Source organism: Anoplopoma fimbria, chromosome 7 (assembly GCF_027596085.1).
Source record: "Anoplopoma fimbria isolate UVic2021 breed Golden Eagle Sablefish chromosome 7, Afim_UVic_2022, whole genome shotgun sequence".
NCBI classification, from domain to species: Eukaryota; Metazoa; Chordata; class Actinopteri; order Perciformes; family Anoplopomatidae; genus Anoplopoma; species Anoplopoma fimbria.
The window spans coordinates 18,137,812-18,164,312 of NC_072455.1; the positions used below are offsets into that span (position 1 = coordinate 18,137,812).

General features: G+C 40.4%; 1 protein-coding gene across 3 annotated transcripts in view; it reads left to right on the plus strand.

Moving 5' to 3' along the window:
- The window catches only part of LOC129093018 (adhesion G protein-coupled receptor L3-like), a 211,525-nt gene that overhangs the window by 116,903 nt on the left and 68,121 nt on the right, over nt 1-26,501 (plus strand). For all 3 annotated transcript variants that reach the window (XM_054600880.1, XM_054600882.1, XM_054600881.1), the window contains 2 exons: nt 309-418; nt 15,070-15,870. In XM_054600880.1, the coding sequence (XP_054456855.1) occupies nt 309-418; nt 15,070-15,870 (911 nt within the window). The remainder of the gene's footprint in view (nt 1-308; nt 419-15,069; nt 15,871-26,501) is intronic.

Sequence of the window (26,501 nt, forward strand, 5' to 3'; positions counted from 1 at the left end):
ACTAAGTAGTAAACCTACGTTTTTGAAAATGAAGTGAACCTGATGTGTAAAAATTATGAAGTGCCCCTTTAAAGTGTCCAAATACAGTATACAGATTATACTCAGTTACTATGTATTTAAGGGAAAACACTGGATAAATCCTTTCCGTAAACAGTAGAGCTCCATTATGTTCATAATCTCTGCAACAGAATTAGATGTTCAACTCCATTATCCGCACACTAAACATCTAATGTGCTACGTATATTGTTGCCAATCAGAAGGGAAAGATTGTCTAATGTTGCTATTATTGCTCTTTTCTCTGTTTTTAGATGCAATAATCGGACCCAGTGTGCTGTTGTGGCTGGACCAGATGTATTTCCTGACCCTTGCCCAGGAACCTACAAATATCTAGAGGTCCAATATGAATGTGTACCCTACAGTAAGTATTCCTTAATACTCTCACACTCTTAAGCACCTCTTCACGCTCTTAACCATGCTCATGTCCTCTTAACAGCAATGGCTCATCAACAACCATATTAACATGCAAGCAAGTAATGGTAAAAATGTTCAAAATTATCTAGAATGTGTTATCCAGTTCAGCGAAACAGATTAAGATGCAGCAGTGGATATGAAGACAAGTGATGATTCATGTAATCCAAAAGGCATAACACTGTGTTTGAGTGCATTAAATATTATTGACAGTGTTGTTTAACATGTGAAAAATGATACGTGATCCGTTTTGGAGGGATATTTAATCATTGGCGCGATACTTCTCATTATCATTTTTTTCAACCTGCATGGCATTAATTATGTCAACAGCTTGCCACGTTATGGTCAATTTATTTACAAGTAACACTCAATGGAGGACATTGGTTGTGTAATTTATTGATGGTAAAATACGCAATTTCAAGGTATACACTGCAGAAAGAGTTTAAAAGTGTTAAAACAGGCAAATGATTTGAGACGGATGAAAAATTGTTATCCAGAATCATATGGCTGTGTGGGAATTATGTTGTCAACAACATGTTAGAAAAAAATAAAACCGCTAATGCAATCAGTGTAGGGAAGCGATAGCTACATTTTTTTTTTCAGATGGTGCTTGTCAGTGCCTTCCCATCAACTCCGCCAGTTCACAGTGCTTTAATATTTTTGAGGAACCATGTCATGTCTCTGTTATCATAGCAGCAGTACAGGCCGTATGTCTTTCATCAAAATGAAACATACTTGTTGTTTTCAGTTCAGTTCGGCTCAGTGGATGCCAGTTAATGTTCAGACTAGTGAAGCATCTCTCAAGGGAGTGAATAAAAAGGATTTAATTAGTGCAGCAGGTGAAAAACACTGTCGAGCTCGACATAACTTGAGTGGAAACATTTGGGCAGTGAAGGGAGGGATCAGCATGAGGTGACAGGATGAACACACAGAGAGGAGGTGAGGCCAGAGGAAGCGGCATGGACATTGCCGTATGACCTTAGGTATTGTGTTATAATGACCTTTGAAATGGAAAACTAAAGCCACAGTAAGTATGCCTGCCAGAATCCTGATTGTTTGCCATGCTGCATAAAGTACTGATATAGAAATGGAAATATTTGGTAAGAGGTATTTATTGGTGTAGTTAGCAGCTAGGTTCCAGCTAAATCTGATGATTCAAATTTGAATCAAAACCATCTTTTTCACATTAGGTGTCCTTACATGGCTCCCTCACTAGTCCGCCTGACAAGAGCTTTCATGTTGTGAAGTAAAAAACATTTCTATCTGTGGTCCAGAGCTGGCAGATGGCTCTTTTATACATGACTCTTTTCAACATGCACATTTCTCTAACACAGCCACCCAGTGTAAGTGTCTTTCCGAGGTGTCCCTGTACAACACTGACTCAAATAAAGTTAAGATTGACATAAACACAAAAGTAATCAACTGTCGAGTTCCTGTCAGTATTCAAACACAAAGGAGGCTTTCCACACACTATGTATGTACATCCCATTCTTGTGAATGTGATTTCTCAGCAATGACTGGAGGGAATTTCTTCAAATTTGGCGAAAACTTCCACTTAGACTCAAGGATGAACTGATTCGACTTTGGACGCCCAGAGTCAAAGTCACTGTGACCTCATATCCATCACATTCTCGTAAATCCAGTATCTCAGGATCAACCTGAGGGAATTTATTCAATTTTGGCACAAATGTCAGTTTGTTTTGGTGGTCTAAGGTCAAGCTCTGTGTGACCTCACATTTTAGACCATAAATGTAGGATTTATATGCTAAATAAAACATTTTTTTTGCACAAATGTCTAATGGGATAAAATCAATAGATGATGACATTTAGTAAACTGCCATCATATTAAGGACATAGTCACACATTATGACGGCATGTAAAAAGGCTTGCATCCCATGCAGAGTCACCCTTTCCCGATCCCTGTGAAACATTGTTACAGCTGTCCTCTACTGTAGACACCCATAGGAACCACGGCATTCACATTCAGTTGTCTGCCGCAACAACTCACCTTCCACCTTCTTTTTATTAATTTACTCAACTTCCTTAACAAAAGCCAAGTTGAAACATGGAACAGTCTGCCCAAACTGCTTCTGGCAGCTATGCTGTTGTAACATTGGGCCGCCTATTAGGGGTGCACTAGGGAGGGAAACGGGGGGAACTTGTGTGGCGTAACTATGGATTGTGTCCAGGACCATTGAAGGATAAAAAATTCTGCTGGCAATGCAGAAGTCATGTAGGCGTTTATTTGTATATTGAGCGGGGAAGCGAAGTGTAATCACAAACAGTCAATGGAGACGGATTTTGAAACATATTTTATTGCAGCTTGTGAATGCAATTCATCTGTGACAGCCCAGTGGACTCAATCCCTTCATGCCTCCGCAATGAGGCAATCCTTTTGGCTGTAATGTGCCGAACATAGAGACAGTTCTTTTTGACTTTGTGTCTAGATTGCATTTGTGCTACCTGTCTTGCACAATAAATCATGGACCGCTGTGTCAATGGACATCTCGCGCTAAAATCTCCCCCCCAAAAAAACTCAGGCTATAAGGGGTTGGCTTGTTAATTTGATGAATAAAAAGGTATTTACATCGACATAGGAGTTTGAGACATGACGGCTCAATTGTGGATGGGCTTTAAACACAAGTCTCTTTACCAAGTTCCCGAGACAGACTGATAGACTCAAGTGTCTAATAAGGCAAGCAGCCACCCATGACTCCAACTCTCCTTCAGTGGTTGAGTCTTGACTCTATATTCCTCTGACAAGCCCTTCCTTTCTGTCCTAATACTCTTTTTATTTTTATTTTTTAAGTCTCTCTCACTCTCACTTACATTTTGTCGTACCCTCCTACTCTCCATATCTGTTTATTTGCTACCTCTGTTCCCTCAACTGCCCCATCAGCTTTTATCTGTATTCTACTTGTGGAGCGTCTTCTCTTTTAAGATAAATTACCGCTCTCTTCTCCATATCTTTCTAAGCCGGCAAGATTGTACAATCAGATCCACCGTTAATAATGGCAGAGGAGTGTGCTAAATCGATGGACACATGCCGCAGATACAATATTGATTTTTATTAATATACGATTTGATCCGCTCCATTACATAGTTGTAATGGTTAAAAAAAACAATTACAACTACGAGTGCCAGTGTTTGCCTGTGATGTGTGGCAGAGTCAGAGCACCAAGCATTCCATCATATTTTCATTTGAGCTGAATAATTATTTGAAATGAGCCGTGTGTGTTGTGTGTGATGAGATAGCATCACATTGAACAATGAAGAGGTAAATGGCACTAATAGAAAGGTGAAACAATAAATGAATACATTGAAACATAAAACTGGATGAAAGACAAAGTACTAAATACATATGAATGAAAATAATTTGCTCATATCTGACCCTGTAAGCCGTGATGGAGTCATGTACGCTCGTTCTTCATCGGCCAGAGGTCTCTGTCTTTGTTGTACTAGTGCAGTTTGTGCATGCTCCCCCATGCACTTTACAGATTAGCAAGGCTACCCTCAGGCAGTGACGCGCTGACCCTTTATGATGACTCATAAACATGACTCTGCTCCAATGGCGAACATTTGCCCCTGCCCCGCCCCCTCACCTTGACTGTCCACGGTTCAGTGGAGAGATGCATGTCTATTCTCTTAGTGCCTTATTAAAACCTTTCTCCCTCGCTTTTTCCGTCTTTGTCTTCGTGTAGCTCCTCCCAAAAGGTCGAGCTCGTAAGAGGTCAACACAGATGTGTCTCCCTCCCACCTACCCAGTGTTCTTCATCAGCAGTAATGAAGCGCTTACATCCCCTCTGTGGCCCCCTCAAACCCTTCGACTTGTCAGACGAGAAAACACGTTCAAACCTGCTTTGTCGTTGAAAGACTCGTTCTGTTGTTGACAGCTTGCTGTTACCTTTCTTGTCCATCTCCTGGGAGTCAGTCATCTCCCTGGAGTACAGTAGTCAGATGTACCTTTTAGTGTAGTTTCATGGCATATTGACTGATTTATTTAGTCAAGCCGAGCGGTCAAACCACTTGTACCAAAAAACACAAGGTACCGGATAATGACACGCCCTTTCGGGGGAAACGCTTTTGCTCAGTTAACTTTTCAAAATTGACACTTCAGTATGCACGGCAGATGAGGTGGAGGGAAAGAGAAAGACACAGACGAGACAAGAGTGGGAGAACAAAGGAAGAAAGCCTGCTGGCAGTCTGCAGCTATACGTAAGCCACTAGTTCCCCCCACTGTTTGTAGCTAATAAGGACAATGTAGAATCCTGTCTCACACAGTGGGATCCAGCTCAGCCCTGTCAGATATGGCTCACACGTTTGGAAGTTAAGCCAGGACATATAATCATGCAATCAGTTCTCTGATTTCGACAGAGAGGCATAATCCTGAGCTCACACTTCATAGAAACTTGCCATGTAATTTGGCGAGATCCTTTCATTTCCAACTTACCTAATTGTTTTTTAATTCATTTAGCTAATAATAACACACCTAACAAGTACAGAGGGGGGGCTCGCTGAATAATGGAGTAGATTGTTTTGGCATGTTTTACCCAGCACCTGCTACCAATCTCTGTCCTTCTGTGTTGGCAGGTGAAACCATGAAATTGATGATCTGCACATGGCTATCACGTACAATGCAGATTGGGCAGGTTGTGGTGTGATTACAGAGCCCATTATGTAGTGGTCACACCTAAGGTAAACACCACCTGTGTGACCAGGACGGACCATACGATTGGTTGTGTGTCTCGTCAGAGTCAACCATTGTTTTAGTGTCTCCACACGTTAGAGTATTGAAATAAATCACGTCTGATCTGTTGTTTAAATGTAGCTCGGCTTTGATAGTCGCTCAGTATTCAAACACCATCAGCAGTCCTCCAAGCACCCAGGCAGTTCTCTTTGCCTTGGATAATCTTGCACCAATTTTAAGCTTCTTCAAGAGTAGATCACTCCATTTGATGTTATCGGTAAATCTACTAAGCAGATTGTATGGAAGTTCAGTGGCTTTTTTGCCCTTGAGCTCTCCAATCCATGTTCATCAGGTCTAGTGTGGGCGGCAACACCGTGACAGCATATACATCACACAGCCACACCCTCCTCGCTCCCTGCCGAAATGCCAGTGAGCATTAGCCTTCTCGTTCAGGCAGCTTTTTTCTTCTCCCCACCTGAGCGACCAGCTCCACTTCTTCCCATGTGTGAAGGGGGGCCTGTAATGCCATCACATCAATCTGTGACAGCTGACCACTCCCCAACCCACACAGCGAGCTCTGATGACGATGACTTTTCGGTCATATATTTCACGCACTGAATTCACGCAGGTGTCGTGGCCAGGATTTGCAGAGATTGATCTTGTCACAGCACATTGGTTTTAATCTGGGCTGTGCAGATCAAATGTATTGATCGTCTGTAGTTCTTTGATTATTGAAAGGAAAGTAAAAAAAAAAAAAAAAAAAAGGCTGAGGAGATATATAAGAAATGCTCTTTCCCTCTGAAGGGTGGGTCAGTGTTTGTGCTTGACTGACAGCTTAGCTACCAGGCTCATTTGCTGCAGGGGTGCAGAGAGAAAGTGTACTACTGTAGACTACAAGCCATTGACAGGATTTTGTCAGAGGCGATATTAAAGAATAGAGAACACATCAACATCTAAACTGACCGATCTTCAGAGTTTTAACTAAAGCAGTTTAATGTGCTTATTTTACACCTGACTAGTTCCTAAGCTATCTAGCCTGCAAACTGACATTAGCAGTGCAGTTTACCACAGTGGTGCAGGACAAGACACGTGTTTGTTTCTAGATAAGAAGAAGGCATTAGCTAGTCAGCTAATGTGGCTTGTTACTGTTAAGGCTCTTGCTGTCTTTTGGAGCAGGCTGCCCACCGTCTACCTATGATTGAATAATGGTGTTATATCTTAATGCAAACACAGTTGGAAATAAAATGATTTGATTGTATACAGCATGAGAAGAATACACTGACAGGAGTGCAAATTAGACACCAAAACTATGAAATATAAATTTCTAATAACGTGTGCTGGAGCAGTTTTAATTTAAATTATGCATCATTAGGCAAATATATATGTATATACAATACAATATATGTGTAACCAAATATGTTTTTATAACACTTTATAGGAATTTTTAATTTAGACAACAGAAATTGGTAAATGATAACACTATATGCTCATACTTTTATTATACTGTTCACATAATAAGTTGAGAAACAATACTATTATCACATAGAAAATAAAAGGTAAACTCCCTGAGTTAATAAGATATTTTAATGAATCCCAAACCAGCTGTATATCTACTACATGATGTTTACATTTTCGTTATACAAGTGTGGTATCTTAAATTAAATTGAAAAATGGCAGTTTCAGGGCCTGGATTAACAATGGCCCTCAGAAATAAAAATAAATCCTTTTCCCAGTTGAGAGGGGAGATAATTGCACAGGGAGGCTGTGATTACCAATGTGGATAAATGGTGGTGTGAAAGGGGTGAATCTGGACCGGTGGAAACTGTTTTCCCCTACTAATAGCTGAATAAGCTGGTGTAATCTATCAGGCTCTTGTTTTGTACCGCCTGCTCTTTTGCTCAATACAACGTACATACAGGATCATCCCCTGCTTTTGTATGGATGGACAAAAACGTACACACTCCAACATATTGGAATAAATGCTCTTTACACGCTGAACGAGCTTCTGGAAATGTTCATAAACACTTCCAATTATATAAGGCAAGAAAAGCTTTTATCTCAGCGTTTCCTTCAACAGCCAACCCACACACACACACACATATACACACACATATACACTGAGGCACACACGTCTTAAAGAATTGTTGGGTTGGCAAGTGTCGGGGATATAGCACTAATTAGAGATTGGTCTCTTCGGGGGGTCTTTCCTTTTAATGATCACAATACTAATCAAAGCTATTTTTCCATTGCCTTGTCTTTCTTTGTTCACTGATGTTCCACCATGTCCAGCCACACACAAGGCTAAACACCCTCTTTATTTTCTCTTCCACTCCCCCAATGCCCCTCCCAACCCTCTCTTCTGTTCCATAATTTCAAGGTCCTTGAAAATCAAGAAATATTTCAGGAGGTGCTATTAGTTTCTTTCTGCTCCAGTTGCCTCCATGTTCCACAAAAAAAAAAACTGTTTTTAATTTTGTTTTGCCTCGACCGCATTTGTCTTTTCTCCCTCTGTTGTTCTGTCCCACGTGGGCAGCAGGTTGGATGAGTGCCAAGTCCTTGCACCTGTCCCTCAAAGAGAGGCAAACACACATGCATGCACACAGACAGAAGTACAAGCACACAAACACGCACACACACACACACACACACACACACACACACACACACACACACGGCATCCATTGTCAAGGTTATAAGATAGCATTGCAGCTTCCCAGTAGGAGGGAGAGAGAAAGCGATGGAGACAGAAGGAGACACTAGGGAGGAGATTGAATAGGTACGAGAAAGGTCCACAATGAGAGCAGACAAGTAGAGAAAAGAGGGGTATTGAGAAATGGAACCTGTAATGATGGTGTGGGGAGACTCATGAGCACCAACGGAGGGAAATGATAGGGGGAAAAAATGAAGGAGATGAAGAGAGAATCCAGAGAAAGAGAGATGGTAGCCTGCGTGTCCTCCCCCATCCTTAGGCACATGCTATTCAAGGCCCCGTAATTTGTGTCATTAATTAAAAAGCTGATGGGATGGAGTTAAGGGGTTTGCACTCTGCATCTCCTTAGATGAGAGAGAGGGAATGGGGAAAAAAAAGAAGGGCGGGAAATATTGCAAAAAATATTGCAGCCATTCCACCATGAATCTCTATTAGCGGCTAATGATACCATTCTGATACCTCTCAACCATTAGTGTGAAATTGGGAAGCGTTAATTATTCAAATGGAAATCCATACAGCTGCCGCTCACATGATGGGGTCGGGGCTCTCAGTCGCTCAGGGTCCTCATTGTTAGCCTCTCGGCGTGTGTCTTAAGCAGGGAGTAGACTACAATAAGTATGCAGAGCGACCTCTCGGGTGCAAATGATATTTGAAATTATGCATTATCTGAGCAAATACAGTATGGACTGCATTATGCAGTGGTAATATAATTGAATTATATAGTGTATGGTATGGCTGAACAGCAGGGTGCTTCTGCATTGCCATCCTATATTATCTACACCGTCAAAGCTGTATTACAAGCACATAAGTTTTGTTGTAGTTTTGGATTGGAATGTGAATTTTATAACCATGAAAAACAGGTATTATATTAAAAGGGTGGCCATATTGTAGGTTGCTTGTTCAATTTATTAAATTTGGTTACGACAGCTTGACCAATTAGGTAAGCTGCTGCATCAGCCATGTTGCCTTTCCCAGCTTTATGTGTCTGGCAGGGTGAACCATGCAGCAGCCAGACTGTTACAAGCTGCATGCACACAGTTAAGTGAGTTATTGTTTCACCCAAACCTGTAGCCAGAATTCTCCCCAACCTGTCCAAACAATACATTTACTTTAACTATGGCCCGGTAGAACACTTAGTTCAAGTAATAAGGACACAATTTTAACAAATAATTGAAATTTTAAATCACCCATACATTCATAGGCATCGATTGTGTCTACATCTGTTTGGGCAGCAGCTTTCTGTCCCTAGACTAATCTACAGATAAATCTATAGCGTGATAAGTGAGTGAGTAGAATTGAGGAGTCTTAGAGCCTTGCGCTTAACCCCAAACTGCTTCTCACTGACCAAAAGATAAGAGAGTGTGCACTGGGCTGCTTCCAGGTGTGCGAATCTATCCGAGATAATGAATGCACAATAACAGAACGTGGTCAAATGGCGAGCACCAGTTGATCTGTACAATTTAAGGAGGATTTTCTTCTCTCATTTCCAATGATGACATTTTCATCCTACTGGTTTGCTTTGGCATCCAAGGGAAGGTGATTACAGCTGGTCATTTTATTTTTTTTATCTCTAGGAAAATGTACCAGGACCTTGTTAACTGTCCTGCCTATTGCAACAGACGAATGATTTTACTTTTGTCACTATCCTCATCAGACTGGTGAAATTACTTTTTAAAATGATAAGTTTAACCCGGGAATTGAAGCCACACTGAAGTTGCTGAAATGTTCAGAGCTTGCAGGGCCTGTCCACCCTTGAAATCCACCCTGGGTGCAATCCCCAGTTCCTAACATGAAATTAGTGTAGCGTTTTTTTGTTTTTTTTTAAATGCTAAAATCTCATTTCTGCTTTTAGATGATTTGATGCCTCTCATCATCTCTTTGTTTCAAATGATTAGCTCATTACCTCACTCACTGTTCTAAGTGTTGGAGAGTGGCGTGATTAACATTAACATCATCTCACACAATTCAGTGGAGTATCTCTGTTAATTGTTTAACTGTATACCTTCAAATGGTCTCTACTGTACAGACCTGAGGTAAAAAGCTCTTGTTGTTGCCCTTAGCCATTATGAAAACAGATTGTGTATAGAATCAGGATCACCTAGGGACATGCAAGAGTGTGTTCTGTGTATGACCTATTAAATGCTGTGTCCTTAATAATAATAATAATAATCAATCCTTTATTAGTCCCACAATGGGGAAATTATTTCTCTGCATTTAACCCATCCCGGAGGAGCAGTGGGCTGCAATGAAGCGCCCGGGGAGCAACTTGGGGTTAGGTGTCTTGCTCAAGGACACCTCGGCATGTTGCCGGTAGAGGGGCTTGAACCACCAACCTTGTGGTTACGGGACAAGCGCTCTACCTCATGTGCCACAGCCGCCCCAATATCAGGACAAGGCTTTGTCAAGTGTTTTGGAATTTGTGCAGATAAAGGATCATTCATCATGTAGAGCCTATTAATAAGGTACTCAATGGCCTGTTTTGTGTGACGGAAGAGGACGTAAACCCTTTCATAGAGGTGACGTACCTCCAAAGGGACCCTTATTTTTTGATTTGTATATTTATGCATATTTTTAATAGTTTCATTCTGTGAGCATACAGAGAGAAATACACGGAGTAGAGAGAGAAAGGGATGAGAGGACGAGAGAGAGCTAAGTGCTTTTTAGTGACTCAATGACAGCCGTGACCAGAATCGCATTAAGGTCACAATGGGGGTGGCGGGGCGGAGTAAAGAAGCTTCTCAAATGAATCAATTCTCCGTCTCACTCTGCTTTTCCTGCTGCTCCGCTCATATCAGTGACGCCGTGAATGTGGATGTTCAGGGCTAGCAGCACAGGTATATATCGCTGCCTATACTGTATTTGCAGTGAAACACGAGTGGACGTGACATGAACAAATTGGTTTGAGTGATCCGAGGGGTGACCTTGCTGCATCCGGCAGCATTTTCTGGTCAAGCGACAGGGCGGCGTACTGTACAGTAGCCCCGGGAGCGGCGTGTTTCCTTGTCGGGTATTTCATCCAAATCCTTTACTCCCTTCTCACTCCATCTCCCACGGCGATTGCGTCGTATACCACTTCTCACACCCCCAAAGCTTGATGCCTTTTTCTATAGATCATTACCCTCCTCTCCCCTCGCCACCGTAAGCTATCGCTCAGTCAGAAACGCCGGCCTCCCGGTGGCCCCTGTTGTGTGGCCGTTGCTCATGGGAGTTGAAGAGGCTTCGATCGGCTATTTACTTTGATGTAATGTAATGATTTGATCGATGGGGTCCACGCGTAGTTCCCAGTTATCGGCAAATTTGTGTTGCCGTTAATAGTGAATCAGATGTAGCCCAGAGCTATTGTTGCACAGGCTCTGTATGGACTTATCGTGTTTCTATGACAGCTGGAGTGTTTGCTGTTGACGAGGTGCAGTGCCGTACCAGTGTACGATTTTATGATCTGACAAACACAGACGACTTGTTGAAAGCCTCTCCCCTCCCCATTATTTTTCTCTCTTTTTGCTCTTTCCCTCACCTGAAACAGCTCCACCTCACCTGCTGATTTTCATTGGCTCACCGCTTTGCATTAATATCGTTCTCCTCTAATAACTTTCCCATCTTTCAAACTCTACCCCACCCGCCCCCATCCACTGACCTCCATACCTCACTCACTGGCACTCTCCATTTGGAGGAGAGGACTCTTGTAAGCCCTGGTAACAGAGGTTAATCCTCTCTTATTAGAACCGGGATTACTGAAGGGGAAGGGACAGGACCAGGCAAATGCCATGCCTGACATAAAGAAAAGCTTGTCCACAAGAGGAAGCAATACATATAGTGTGTAGAGAATAAAGATGTTATAGCCACAGCAGTTTTTCAACAGGCTTTCAGAATACTTGTTGAGCTGTAGAACCAAAAAGAGGGTTTTGCATTCCACACCTGCAGCTATTAGAGCCGAGTATCGTTTAAAATGTACAATACATTTACTTACCAGTGCCAATGCCAGTACCCTTGAAGGGATAGCTTTGTTCTTTTGAAGTAGTGTTGTATGAGTTACTCATCTATTGTCATCGTATCACCGACAGAAATGTAGGTGAAAAAAATAAAAAATCTGTTGTGCGCCCTTTTTTACGGGGAACTGAGCTGAAAGTAAAACTTATTTATGCTCTATTCACATTTAATATATGTGTTTAACATATATAAATGAAAATATTTATACTTAAACATTAATACAAGTGCTTACTGTATTTTTAAAGCAGCTTTATTCAGTGTCCGTTGAATGTGTATACATCAATAGTTTGCTACCATTTTAAGCCCCCAAATGGACAAAACATTTTTTTCATTTATTTATATAGATTTATGATTTTTTTTCTTCTATACTAAAACATCTCGTACAATTTAAGACTTGATTAATCTGTCTTTTTTTCCAGCAGGCTCATGTGTTACGCAGGGTTTTTTCTCTTTCTTAAAAGCTTGTGATTGAATGATTTGTGTGTTTATTCCACTAACCCCGTGCTCTTCTTATACTGTTACGTGACTGTTACAAAAAAAAAGACTTTTTCCCAGTTATAACATCATTAATCTGTTCTTTCTTTTTTCTTTCTCTCTCTCTTCCCTTCATGCCTTAATAGAAGTGGAACAAAAAGGTAACTAAATGCCAACAACTTGTCTTTTTCATCTTCACTTTCATTTGGGCATAGGCTTGCTTGTTTTTTTTTAATTTATTTAGCTATTCTTTTTTTATCTTGGTGATGGGGTACTAAAGCAGGTGTCTGGTATTTTGTTAGTTTGTGTTCATTGTGTGGTTCATTGGGGAGGTTGAACATGTCATTCATGGGGAAATTGAGTTCATCGGGGAAACACTGTTAGAAATATACCTAATTAGCAAAATGCTTTCCTTCATTTAGTCGTGTACATGCTTCAGCATCCAAAACAGTTAATATTACACTGGCCCTTCATTCCTTCTTCATCAACAGTAACACAGACTGACAGCTCTTTTGACGTTGCCGCATCCAATACTTCTTTAGGGTAAGGTCATTACAGACCTCCTTTACAGTGAAATCCTATAACCCTGGGGTGGTTTTTATTCCCTTTAATAACTGAAGATTAGTCCAGCTCTGCTTTATCAGCTGCATAATATTAAAGGAGAGGGCTATACAGGGTGATCAATAGTTTGTCCAATAAGCTGTCAGCATTTTTGATTATAGCTCTAACATGATGATGGCTATAACCTTCAGGGACTCGCTAGTCAATACTGGAGACATCTCATAGCAGTCATATTATTATTTTATCAGCACCGCATGATGCTGCAGAACATAAACTGAATCTGCACTTGTGCCCCAGGAGCATTGTGTTTGTTGTGTTATCTTTCTACATGAGGTGGAAATGTGTCCTTTGTCAGACGTCAACTACAAAGCTGGATTTAAGTCAAAGATGGAAATGGAATCATTAAACAAGCGTCAAGAGTTCTGCTTTAATAGCTATGCAATACATTTTCAGTTTCATAGTAGTCATGAATTAATGACATAACACTGAAATTTGTGGCAAAGAGAACGAGCAATTAAGCTGAAGGGGGGGTTCAAAATATTGAATATATTCCTCCATGCTTACATCGTTAAAAAGCATATTTGACAGAGCCCAGTGAGCTGTCAGCACAAAGCTTACCTTCTCTGACCCTCTACCCCAGCACATCTCGTCTTTTTCAGCTACCAGAAACGGCCCTCTTAGCATTTAGCGGAGCAACCGCTGAGATGTGTGCCGAGGCGTTGTGTCAACTGCACGCATCTCACCACATTTTTTCACCTGCAGGTAGACAACATGTATAATCTTAAAAGATTACAAGGGAGAGAAGCCTCCGTTTTTCGCTGTCTCTTTCTCCTCCTTCTCCTCGGAGCGTGCAGCTTTTACCTCCCGGCGGATCTGCGGCGAGAACCTGTCAGCGCAGTGTCAGGCTCCTGGCCCATTACAGTGAAAGGAGCCTTGACACACTCTTTGTTTTTATATGTGATGTACTGTGGGCCCAAACCCGTGGAAAAAGGGAAAACTGTACTGTGCAAATCCTCTATTTCTTTCTATCAGCTCTCGGCCAGTCCCTTTTTAAAAAATATGATGTCATTACCAAAAAAATATAGTAATGACATAATGACACATTTTGTTATCTGTTTTTATGTTGTAGTTTCAAGGTTAGTGTTTTTATGTATTCTGAACTCTATTCAATGTAATTCTGAGTTCAGATGTCGTCTTTTTCCAGAGACAGAAAATTATAATTGCCTCCATCCAAGATAATCCATAATGAACTGAAATTAGCTTTTGCAAAACGGTGTCCACTATTGACCTGCTTCAGCTGTATTGCCTCGGCCGGGCTTTATCAGATTTGAGTACAAACCAGTTCACATATAATTAGTTTACTCTGTGGTATTGTAAATCATGCTGCAGACTAAAAATGTCATGTGGGTGAAATAGTGGACAGGCAATCATTATATGGATGATGTAATTACTGTATTTGTGTCTTTTGTTTTCTATCTCCTAAAGGGCCGCCTGAGCCAATAATTACGACGTAGCCATTTATCAAAATCTTTTAACTTTGGGTCCGTCTGTTTTATACTATTTATTAATATGTTGTTAAGATATAACAGAATGTAACCTTTTTTTCTGTGGCAATTATATCCAATTTAGTAGACATGTACTGAGAAGCCACTTTGTAAAGGGAAACAAACTAAAATGGTAACATGTCTGTAAGTGCACGCGGGTGAGTCAGTCCGTGGTAAGTTTAACATCATCGCCTGACTTGTTTGTGCTCTACATTAAATCAGAAGATATAACCCTCACTTACTCTATTCACCCTTACCCACAAGTCTGTTCTTTCAGTGATATTGTAAACTAATTGGCTAACAGCCTACAGGCTAACTGAATTCTAACTATTTTATACAGAATTAACAAACCTAATTGAAACCAATAAACACAGTGGTTGGGTTTGTTTATTTCCTGTTTTCCTGTTCTCCTTTTATTTTCATGTCCCAACATTTAAAGTCAGTAATCTTTTCTGCATTTAATATGATTATCCATACGATGACGAAGAAAGTGTGACTCCTTGTCCTCCACAGTGGAAAAGATTGAGCTGCAGATTTCAACTCGAGTGTATTTGCATCCAGTTGCTGTTTAAGTAATTGAGGAATAATACCTGCCAATGTAACTCTGTGCTTGTCTTTCCCCTATTTTGGCTCCTCAGTATTCCTGTGCCCAGGGCTTCTGCGCAGGGTGTACCAGAGCGAGCACCTCTTTGAGTCGGACCACCAGTCAGGAGCATGGTGCAAAGACCCTCTCCAAGCCTCCGATAAGATTTACTATATGCCCTGGACACCCTACCGCACTGACACACTGACCGAATATTCCTCCAAAGAAGACTTTATCGCCGGAAGGCCGACAACAACTTACAAACTCCCACATCGCGTCGACGGAACAGGTTTTGTGGTCTATGACGGGGCGCTGTTCTTCAACAAGGAGCGCACCCGGAACATTGTCAAGTTTGACCTGCGGACTCGCATCAAGAGCGGCGAGGCCATCATTGCCAACGCCAACTACCATGACACATCTCCATACCGCTGGGGAGGGAAATCAGACATTGACTTGGCTGTTGACGAAAATGGCCTTTGGGTGATTTATGCCACTGAGCAAAACAACGGGCGGATTGTAATCAGCCAGCTCAATCCTTACACATTACGTGTTGAGGGGACCTGGGACACAGCCTATGACAAGCGCTCGGCATCCAACGCCTTTATGATCTGTGGAATCTTGTATGTAGTAAAGTCAGTGTATGAGGACGATGACAACGAGGCAACAGGAAACAAGATTGACTACATCTACAACACAGAGCTAAGTAAAGATGGCTCTCTGGACATCCCTTTCCCCAACTCCTATCAGTACATCGCTGCAGTGGATTACAATCCCAGGGACAACCTGCTGTACGTTTGGAACAATTACCACGTCGTGAAGTACACTCTGGACTTTGGAGCGTTGGACAACAGACTCGGTAAGAACAACTTATTTCTTTATTCCGTTCTCATAATATTCATACATGTTACTGTATTTATTGTACTTTTCTACTTGGGTCAGTGCAGTTTCGTGTTACAGAGCAAAGGGCGATGACAACAGAACATCAAACTATAAGGTGTAAGACATTCTGGAACAGAATTTCTACAGGATAATGACATTGGTCCATCCAGCCGTCCTTAAATTTGGTTCAGAGGAATGAATTTTCAATATATATGGTGATCCACTGACCTTTTCTTCAACATCAACCATCTTTCCACTTGGCCACATCAAATACTATCTTAATGTAAGTGGTAAATTACTATGCAAACTACTTCCCAAGGGGATGAACCTACACCCTCCATAAGCATTTAAATGGAACCACCAACAGACCATTGTCCTGTATGAATCCAAAGCAAAGCAAAAGCAAAATACAAGGCAATATATAGAAAGCTAAACAGTGAGGCAAAAGCAAGACAAAACTACGTTTCTTATTTATTTTGTATTTACCTAAGACAAAAAACATAGTTGAGATATAATAGTACAATAGTTAAAAACAATAAAATAAATACAAATAAAAAGATAAAAAAAAGAAATAACAAGACCATAATGATGCTTATTATAATCTATAGATTATAGATAATAATAATCTGTAGATGGCCATACCCTTTGCCTGACACATTCATGTTCACAAAAGTGTGAAAACGTTTGCCTATAATTACCCATTTGATCTCCTCACACACCTAGAACAAAGTACATGTTTATCCTCGTTAATTGAAAGGTTCTAAGAAAAGCTAAATTATCAGCATGTTATTTGTTTTCCTGCACACGTTTGTATATTGTGGAATGCAAAGAACAGCTTGGCATGGAAAGCTTTTGTGTTGATTGGCTTTATGGAATGCTACTCGATGTGTTACTTCTGTATTTTTACCTAATTGCCAAAATGGAAGTGGAAGAAAGTTAACCTGAGATAGATTCTGTAGATGCATAAAAGTGATTAGTATAAAACCACAGTTAGCATTCTAATGATTAGCTTTATCACTTATCATTTAATTATAGGAGAAAATATTTGTCATCCACAAAATATACCTTTATTTTCTTGTCTATGCTACATTGAGCGTTTAACACTGTAAGTTATTGAATTGTACGTGTTGTATTTCAGCCAGTACCTCCATTTTTTTCCTCACTTTAGCTGTTGCCTTGGCATAGGATCAAGCAACTGCTCACATAAGACTTCCAAATACTCTTTTGAACAGTCTAATTTCTCCCCTCCATTGTTCTTTTTATAAATTGGTGCTTATTGTGAAGCATGAAACGGAAAAAAAGAACCTGTTTTGACACACCATGGTAATTCTTTGCGCTATCTCATCAACAGCTCTAGTCAAAAATGTCACAAGTTATTTGAGTGTGAAGTCCCTACCTCTGCTTTCTCCTCTGGAGCTCTCTCTACCTGCCGTTTGCCAGTTTAATTTATTTTCCTTCGCTGGCTGCTACTCTACCCCAACTCTTTTTTTCATACACTGGGTCCTGCTTCAACATTCCCTGAAATATATTCATTCATTCAGTGACCATGCTTACAGCGTTTGGTTCTGATGATACACAGCTACCCGTAATATAATTTGTTATAGTTAAGGAGAGTGAAATGGTGTTGTAATGTGCTTTCTGTATTAAATGATTATCCATCACTTTTTAACAGTGATACACAATGAGCACACACACTTGCATGTACACGCGCACACACACACAGACACACACACACACACACTAATTCACATGCAAATTCAAATCCTGCACTAGACAGTGAGATGTTGAGTTGTGTGTCTGGCTGCCGTTGTGCAGAATAAGCTGCACACAAAAGAGGCTGCTGCATGAATATAGATAGTAAAATGTTGCATTAAGTGAATTGATGGAGTCAAATAACAAATATAAATGTCAGATAAACAGATAAGAAATGTAAGGGTGATCGAATGCACTGTAAACCATTTAATTTGATCAACTCCCAGACCAGATACAAAAAAACAGAGGATGCAGACTTATTCTGGTTAAAGCAAGTGTTTTTAGCTTTGCTAATTTTCCACACAATTGTCTCACTAGGAGCCTAATTGTGAGATGTTAGGTTAGTTACCACAAAATTGGTTAATTCAGCGTCAGAGTAGACCACTCAAAAACACACAAATGAGTCAGTACACTTCTGGATCATAATGTTTTAACCATTCACATGCTACTCAAGTGAGAATGTCTATAGATCAAATACATGTGTTATGTAGGAAAACTGGAAATAGCAGTCACAGAAAATTACAGCAACAATGGCTGCTATGAAACAGCCACAAAGGTGTGGAAGATGAGGATTTTTAAACCATTTGATGCACATACCTTTTTACCAAGAAAACAAACATATTTTACTAGTTTGACCTGAATTAAAGTTATTGAATTCAAAGAGAAAACACAAATGGTCCCAGCCAGCACACTATGTAGAATATCGGTAGTACTTTGCTTTTGCTGCAAACATGGGCTTTTGAAATTAGATTTGGTGTCAGTGGTCTTTGTTCCTGTTAACACTCCCAGAAAGGTTTCATTCTGTGAACGCTCTAACACAAGCTCATTTCCACTCTCCACGAGCAAGCATGACCTACCATACAAGTGGAGCATGGTATATGGGCAACAGAGCAGGAGTGAAAGTGCCAGGCCACAGCTTGAGCCCGCTACCTTATGCCAAACCACATGGGCCAGGGCAGAGCACCTGCTACAGTGCAGTATGCAGGGACAGGGTTAGGATGTCTGGAATTACACAAAAAGCAGTACTGGGACTACCAAATATCATATTGTATCTAATTGTTTATGAATTTGAACTCTTTCAGCAAATTATAATTTATTACTCCCCCAATCATTTGGTAGAAAAAAGATGAGAGTTTCTTAACCTCACAAAAAGACAAAAAAAAAAATAGGATTTTGAATGGGAAGAAAGATATTTTCCTGTTTTTTAAATACTCCCATACTAATGCTGTGGTTATCTCTGCCTTTGATGAAGTCTATTCAATAGACAGAGCAACATTTTTGCCAAAACAGGCTGTTTTCAAGGACAGATGATCTATGCCCAAGAGTGCTTCCATGACAACTCCATTGATAATTAAATTCCGAATTGGTGATAAAAACTGTGCTGCACAGACTGCTATTAGCAGGCAGATATAAAAGCTCTCCTACCATTAATCCACTTCACATGATCACATTCAATGCAGAGTATGCAAGGACAACTGGGAAATTGCTCTATGATCTTTTTTAAAAAACATAAAAGAAAGATACAGCATATACAATAGTTGAATAGCCAGTAGACAAAAAAATGCATCGTCCTAATAGAAAATGGAAATCTTACAAACTCATTTGCAAAGGCCTTAATGGCCTCGCTAGAGGTTGCCCATCTCCTGAAAGTAATTGTCCCCCAACTATCCATGACCCAGTTCTCCAGATCCACCATTTAGTGTTCTTTTTTTTTTCATTGCCGCGTGGTTCCGCTCCCCTTTCACTAAGGACAAATTGGTGGATTGTTAGCGTGACGCAGAGGCTTTAAAATAACTCAGATTGGAAAGGTTACCTGAAATCATTGTCAAGATAGCGAGTATTATAATTGATACTGACTAGGCAGTCACCTTTGATACACATGTTACTGTTCCATCAAAACCAGTGCATCATCTGAACAACTTCTTACTGAAAGCACGTCAGTGCTCAGCAAACCCTCCGTCCATTCCCTTAAGCGCTTATCTCTGTTCAACTTCAGTTTCAAAACTTGTTTCAACCCAGAAAACCTCCTCCAGACTCAACCAAATCATATGGGTTACTATGCTCTGTATAAAGATACCACTGTATATGCTTTGTTTTGTAGTATTAATGTTGTCCCATCAGATTGAGATTGTTTTATTTCTCAGTGCTGATTGTAGTGTAGTCCAAAATGATAGTATTACTAACGAGATTTAAAGCAAATAAGATTACTGTGCTTGCAGTAAATTTAATTTATTTGATTTCTGATTTGATATACACACACATGTGAAAACATCCCAAACACACACACACACACACACACACACTCACAAACACGTGTACACATGCATGAGACTTCATAGAATCCAGATAATGAAAAAAAAAAAAAAGTCGTAAAGGTCAAGAAGCCCTAGGTGGACCTTACCTCAACATAAGGGAAAAAACTAACAATAACAAAAGAATACCCTAGTATTGTTTCCCTTTAACTTCCCTGAATACATTACTGCTGGACATGGCCTCACCTTTACCAGAATCACCTCAGAGCTGTCTGCCACAGCGGAACACGAGGCGCTGGCTGCACTCAGGACTGCACAGGACTGCAGAGGTGAGGGCAGCCACATGAGAAAATGACCCTTAGTCTCACACACCTGCTGCTGCTGCACCAGTACAATCCATTCTGCTTATGCTACATCATATGTATGGTGACTAAGATGCAGTGTTTTAGCTTCAATCCTAGCAATCCTGATTTTCAACGATTTCTATCGTTCAAATTAAAAGATTCAGATCCTAGTAAGTTGAAGACTATCTACAGAATACAGCTATCAGTATCTTTGAGATGTTCGCCTTCAGCTCACATTTCAGCGAGACAACGTCAGAGCGATTTTGCACTCGGTGTCTGGGATACAGTCATCGTCTGGCATTCCTGTAATTTTACCACATGTTGCCATCTGGCCACGGCACGGTGCCAGCGGCGCTAGCCTGGAGGGAGCTCGTGCAGACGTGGTGCCCCGACCCTTCATGCCAAAGCAGCTGATGTTTTGGAAGCTCAGGCCCGTCTTGGCTCCATTTGGAAGTGCCTGACACATGCTAAATTGATTAAGACTGCCTAAGCAGTAAATGCTAGCTGGCAGAGTCTGGTGGAGGTGATCTTGAGTGTGACTCAGTGTGCTCTTGAAGCCACAAACTGTTGTCCCTTGGGCTCCATTGCTTATGCACTGACCTGATGTCATGCTGCTATTTGATTGATACCTTTTTCTATACACTATATAGATCCAAGTGAAACCATGCAGTTATCTTATATCATCATAGAACCTTTTCATTCTTGATAACAAAGCCTCAAGACATATCTCACACTGTGTTTTGCGTGCCGAATGAATCCCTTTTTGATGTCGAGGCTTTAGAAATGTAGGCTACATGCTTATTTGCAGGCTACGCACTTAACACACGGCTGGTGCACCTTCTGAAGAGGGCAATTTTTCTTCGAGGGAAAGTGCAAGGTTTAGGATTATAGTTAGGAATGATTTTTTTTCTAACACATGTACACACATGCGCACACATACACACATGCACAAGTGCGTGATCTTGTTGCAAACCCTTTAATGCTGCAACACAATGGGGCTCTGTTAGTAATGCAGCTTTAGATTTATTTGCATGGAAACAGGGAGCACTCTGTCGGTGCTTAAGAGCCCATTTTAATGTTTCAAAGCCACATTCCCTCATGTAAGAATACATTGTAGTATATTTTAGAATATAATCATTGTTGCCATGTTAATGCTAGTGTGTTTTGCTTATCTGAGTTTACTTCTGTAATATTTCTGATATGGATTCTGAGTGAAACCTTTGAGCAGGCAAGCTCATGTTTCAACCGGTTCAGCATGTCCGTTCGTTCTGTGTGATACCCCATTATACATCACATGAATTTTTGTGTGGTGTCCCTTCTCCTGACTGGCCATCCATCATGGGCCTTGGCAGCTACCTTGATCCAGAAATCATACACAGATCACCTGTGTGGTGAGAAGGGTGGCAGGCAATCCCTCAATTAAGCCCAACCACCTATCCATCTCTCCTGACATGTACAGAAATGTGTAAAAAAGCATACTTATGCAAAAAAAAAATAACATTGTGGTTAAGTGGGGATTATAAAACGCGGGTGCATTTTCTTTACCTCTGTACATGAGTAAAACATGTTTTTCGCCCCTTTTTGTGTATGTAAATTCAAAATTTATACCATTTGTGTTTCCTCACAGTTTGTCTTTCATTTGTTTGGTTAAAATGCACATTTTTCACCCCAGCCATCCCCACATAGCCCATCAGCTGTGCAGTGTGTGAACTAATCAGGTAGTTGGCAGTGATTTCACCCACATATTATCAAACAGAAAACAAGAGGATTGTGTAACTAGACTACTGTAGTGTGCGGAATCTTCTCCACTCTACTCCTGAGGGAGTGTTTGTGTGTGTGTGTCCGTGTATGGGAACCTGTTTCTATAAAAAAAAAAATCACCACATTACATTTAACAAGCTTGGAGACACACAAGCTCTAAAGTGATTTATTTTGGTCAATCAGCCAAGTAAAAATCAGATTGGAGGCGTCCGTTGGATCTCAAACTCTCTTTATCACCAGTGTCAGAGTTCCTCGACACAGCTTTGCCCTATCCATTTGGCCAATACTACTGCTGGGTGAGTCTTTTGAAAAGCTTTGCTTTACTTTTTTGGCAAATGGATGAGACCTTGAAGGAATGTTCCTTCCCTCTTAGTGAGTCTAAAAATCCCCCCTTCTCATGTGCTCATGCTACTCTTTCGTCCTCTTGGTTCCCCTGTACGTTTGATTATGTTTGGCCTTGTCAGTAGCTTGTGAGACTCAAGTTTTGGCTCTCAGAATAAAACCAGAACCCAACATTCCTCCGTTTAGTTTTTAAAGGATGTCGCTGAATATGGATTTTTGTGGACTGTGCGATTTTATTATATAAACCATTACAGTGATTTAATGATATATATTAAAAGAAAATGTGACAGATGCATGACAGATTTGCATAATTCATCAGTGATCCAAGGTTTTGAGACTAGTATAGAGAATAAATAAATAAATAAGTAAAATTGTATTAGCTAAATCTAATTTAGCAAATGCAGATGAGCTTCTATGCATACACTTGTGTTTTTGTGCTTGCATGCATTTATTGCACAACTGTTTTGGATATTCACCCTATAGTACCTCACTCTAGTGCATATGCATGCTTTGCTCACTTCTCCTCTGTCATTTAACTCAAACACTGTGTCTCTCCCGGCCCGCGTCCACGTGTGCATATATAAGCCCATGGCATACGCTTCTCCCAGGTCTCTGTGTCCTCCATAGATGCCCTCTCAAGTCCCGGGAAGAGAGCTTGGGAATGAGAAATTAATTGCCAAACAATGCATAGCTCCCATCCATTACGGTTCTCATCATGTCAGATGATATCGGAGCATTAGCGGATGTCTGGCTGCATAATTTACCGCCACCACCCCTCCACCCACCCACATCCCAGTTGCACTCTCTGATGGATTTGTGGTCCTGCCACAAAAGACTCCATTAAATGACAGGACTTTTATGATGTCATTGCTGACCATTCTCCTCAGCAGACAAGGACACGTGTAGTGTAGCAATTTGGTGGGATCATATAACATAAACGTTAGGGAATTTGATAAGCTTGGCAGCTTAGAGAATTATGACATTATGAAACGTACTGATTTTGCGAGATGGCTTAAAAAAGATAATGTTCTGTATATTTGTCATCAAAGATAAGATGTTATATAAATGATTGATTAGCTGATGGCTGAGAATTAAAAAACCATGTTGGTTTACATATTAAAGCCTCAGATATTTTTTTTCACTCCAGATCTCTGCTTCTTCCCTGTAAGATTTGGGTCACATTGGGACACCGCTTTTTAACGTTAGTCTCAAATTAGCTACTATATGTATTGGTCAACTATAATAAGATAACCCACTTTTTTATTACTACCTTTAGCTAAAAAAGGAGTTCTGACATCAGTACTAACTGATGTGGAAGCAGCACTCTCACATCAAACAGCCAAATGACACGAGTATATGGTTGTAATTTATTTCTGAGAGCTCCACTAATAGCCACCATCATCAAGTACACTTCTCTCTAAAAATACATGTCCCAGCACCCAGAAATCCCATTTAGCAGGCTAGAAACAGGCTAGTCCAAAGCTAATGGGTGACATCACACTAAGACTGTCCAATATTTTCTACGATCGGGGAAAGTGCCTACTGAAGTTGTAACCATGCATAAAGGTTCAAATGCTGAAATTAGGAAGTAATTGGGTTCAGCACAAGGTTGGAGGAGTCACTTTACTGTCTGATGCTAGTTCCATTTTTTCACCCCCCGAAAGCCCATTGCACCTCTTTTGATCTCGACTATGCAGAAGTTTCTCAGAGCCCACGAGCCCACTGTCTGCGCGGAAATGGCAAGTCATATAAACCGGATTCATTTCATAGTAGCGTAGCAAGTTTTTTTTTTTCCAGGAGCAAAGTAGAGCTAGGCTTATCTAATTGTGAAAGCCACGAGCCCTGGGACACAGAGAGAGAGAGGCTAATTAGTTAGAAATGAACGCTTTGAAATGAAGCACAAAGCTCGGCGTGTGGTGGAAACAGACTTTGTGCGTTTAGTGAAGGGGATTTTGTGCAATAGAAGCAGTGTGTACCTGATGAGTGGAGTTGGTGGTTCAATGAGAGGAAGCTGGAGCGCCCACATAAGTTTGCTCCTGTCTTGTATGAATGAAAAGGTCACCTGATCAGGTGTAGGCACACTCTTAAGCCCCTAAGCTTAATAATCATGAATATCTGATAGCTGGCTGTTGGTACTACTTCATATTTAATCAACTTTGTAATGCCTTTCTGAATGCATTGAATCCCAAATATACAGTTAAATAATGTATAAGTTAAATTATCTTTTTGAGGTTTGAGACCATTTTAATGAATAATATTCTTAAACGTCTATCATTGTGAAATACCTAAACACATCCCGATTAAAAATACTGCAAAGAGGTAGTACTTGTTAAGTAGACATTGAAATAAGAAATGAATTAATTCAAGAACATGAGAAAGATTTCCCTATAACTGTAGTCATATTTCAATGTCTTTTTTTGTGGTCTAAAAACTGTAGACCACAAACACTACGCACATTCAAATCCGCCTGTAAGGTCCCTCATGAGTCCCACTGAGACTACCAAAGTTTTGTTCACCTCATTGGTGCTCTTGAGCTCTTTTTTTCTCCCTTCATCCCTTTGGAGAGAATGGGGAAGCTGGCAAAGCAAAACAAAATGTCCTTGTGTTGTCTCCAAGGCGATAGTGCTTGCAGACTGTGGCTGCTGTCTGCTGCTGGCTTTCCCTTTTTTTGGTGCTCATCTCATGGAAAAGAAATGCAAGTTTGCTCAAGGATGCTTTCTTCTTTTCCACTCCTGCTCTCTGTCTCTTGTGTGGGTCTTTGCGGGCGTATTTAACATGCTGCGCGTTGAAAAATAATTCAACAATGTGCTCAACGGGATCATCTGGCAGTATGGACATGGTTCCTAGTGACTTACCTTAGTGAATTATCCTCATGCTGTGATCGTGATTTCCACAAGCCTTATTTCTCTCTACTTTCATGTTACCCAGCATTAAAGAAAGTGATAGAACCTTTATTATTACTATGATTATTTTTAAAAGGATCGGTTTATTGAATAATATCATTGTCTTTAAAATTGAGGGACAATGATAGCTGGATAGTTGTCTTGGTATACTCATGAATTACAAAGCAAGAGTTTGTAACATTTGAAAGAAGAGATTGCATTCTTTCCATTTCAAATAAAAAGTTCATAAGCAATAAAACACAGTGCCGCTCACGGCAGTACACTCAGGGGCTAGGCACTAAAGCTGTACTTGGTCTGGTATGACCAGTAGCTTATGGTGGTTAATGTTGGCTAAATTGCAAACCTAAAAAGATAGATTTGCTGTGTAACTGACATTAATAAGTCAGTTTTCTGAATATATGACTACATGATTTAAGCATTTTACAGATAAACATTTTAAAGGTTTTATCACAAATGTTTAAAAAACAAGTGCACGCATCATACTTCACTGGGAACATGTCTTTAGCTTATGGTCCCATTCCGTCAGCTCTCTAGTGCATTCACATAATTTCAGCACAATTGGAAAAAACAGGAAAACCTCCTTTTTCTGTTCTAGGGATGTTATTCCAAGATGGTTGCCCTCACTGCTAGCCCTGTGGTCCCATCTGTGACATGCTTAGATAAAGTACAAGAAGAGTCAAAATATTTTTGGTATGTAACCAACCAAGTAAAGCTTTATAATAGCATAACAAAGTATGAATTTGGCTTTACATTGTTCAAATATTACATAATCTCATTTTAAACCAATTCAGCTAAAATAGGACACTGATAATTGTAATCTGGCAATCGAATAATTGAAATGCTTCAAATTCTTATATATAATCTGGTGTCTTATTTTTATTATGCCTCCATTTATGGTTAAAGATGGTAAATTCCAAACTCTATTCCAATTTCTATGATTGAGGGATTGCCTCCACACAGCTCTCAACATAGTGACGGCTGTTCTGCTAACAGCATTACATTTACATTACATTACATTACAGTCATTTAGCAGACGCTTTTATCCAAAGCGACTTACAGTCAGTAGTATATTACATATCATTCACCCATTCACACACTGATGACAGGCTACCATGCAAGGTGCCACCATCAGACTCTAACTAACATTCATGCAACATCCAGTCCACACCGATGGCAAGCCTTCAGGAGCAACTTGGGGTTAAGTGTCTTGCCCAAGGACACATCGACTGCCGAAGCCGGGTATTGAACCACCGA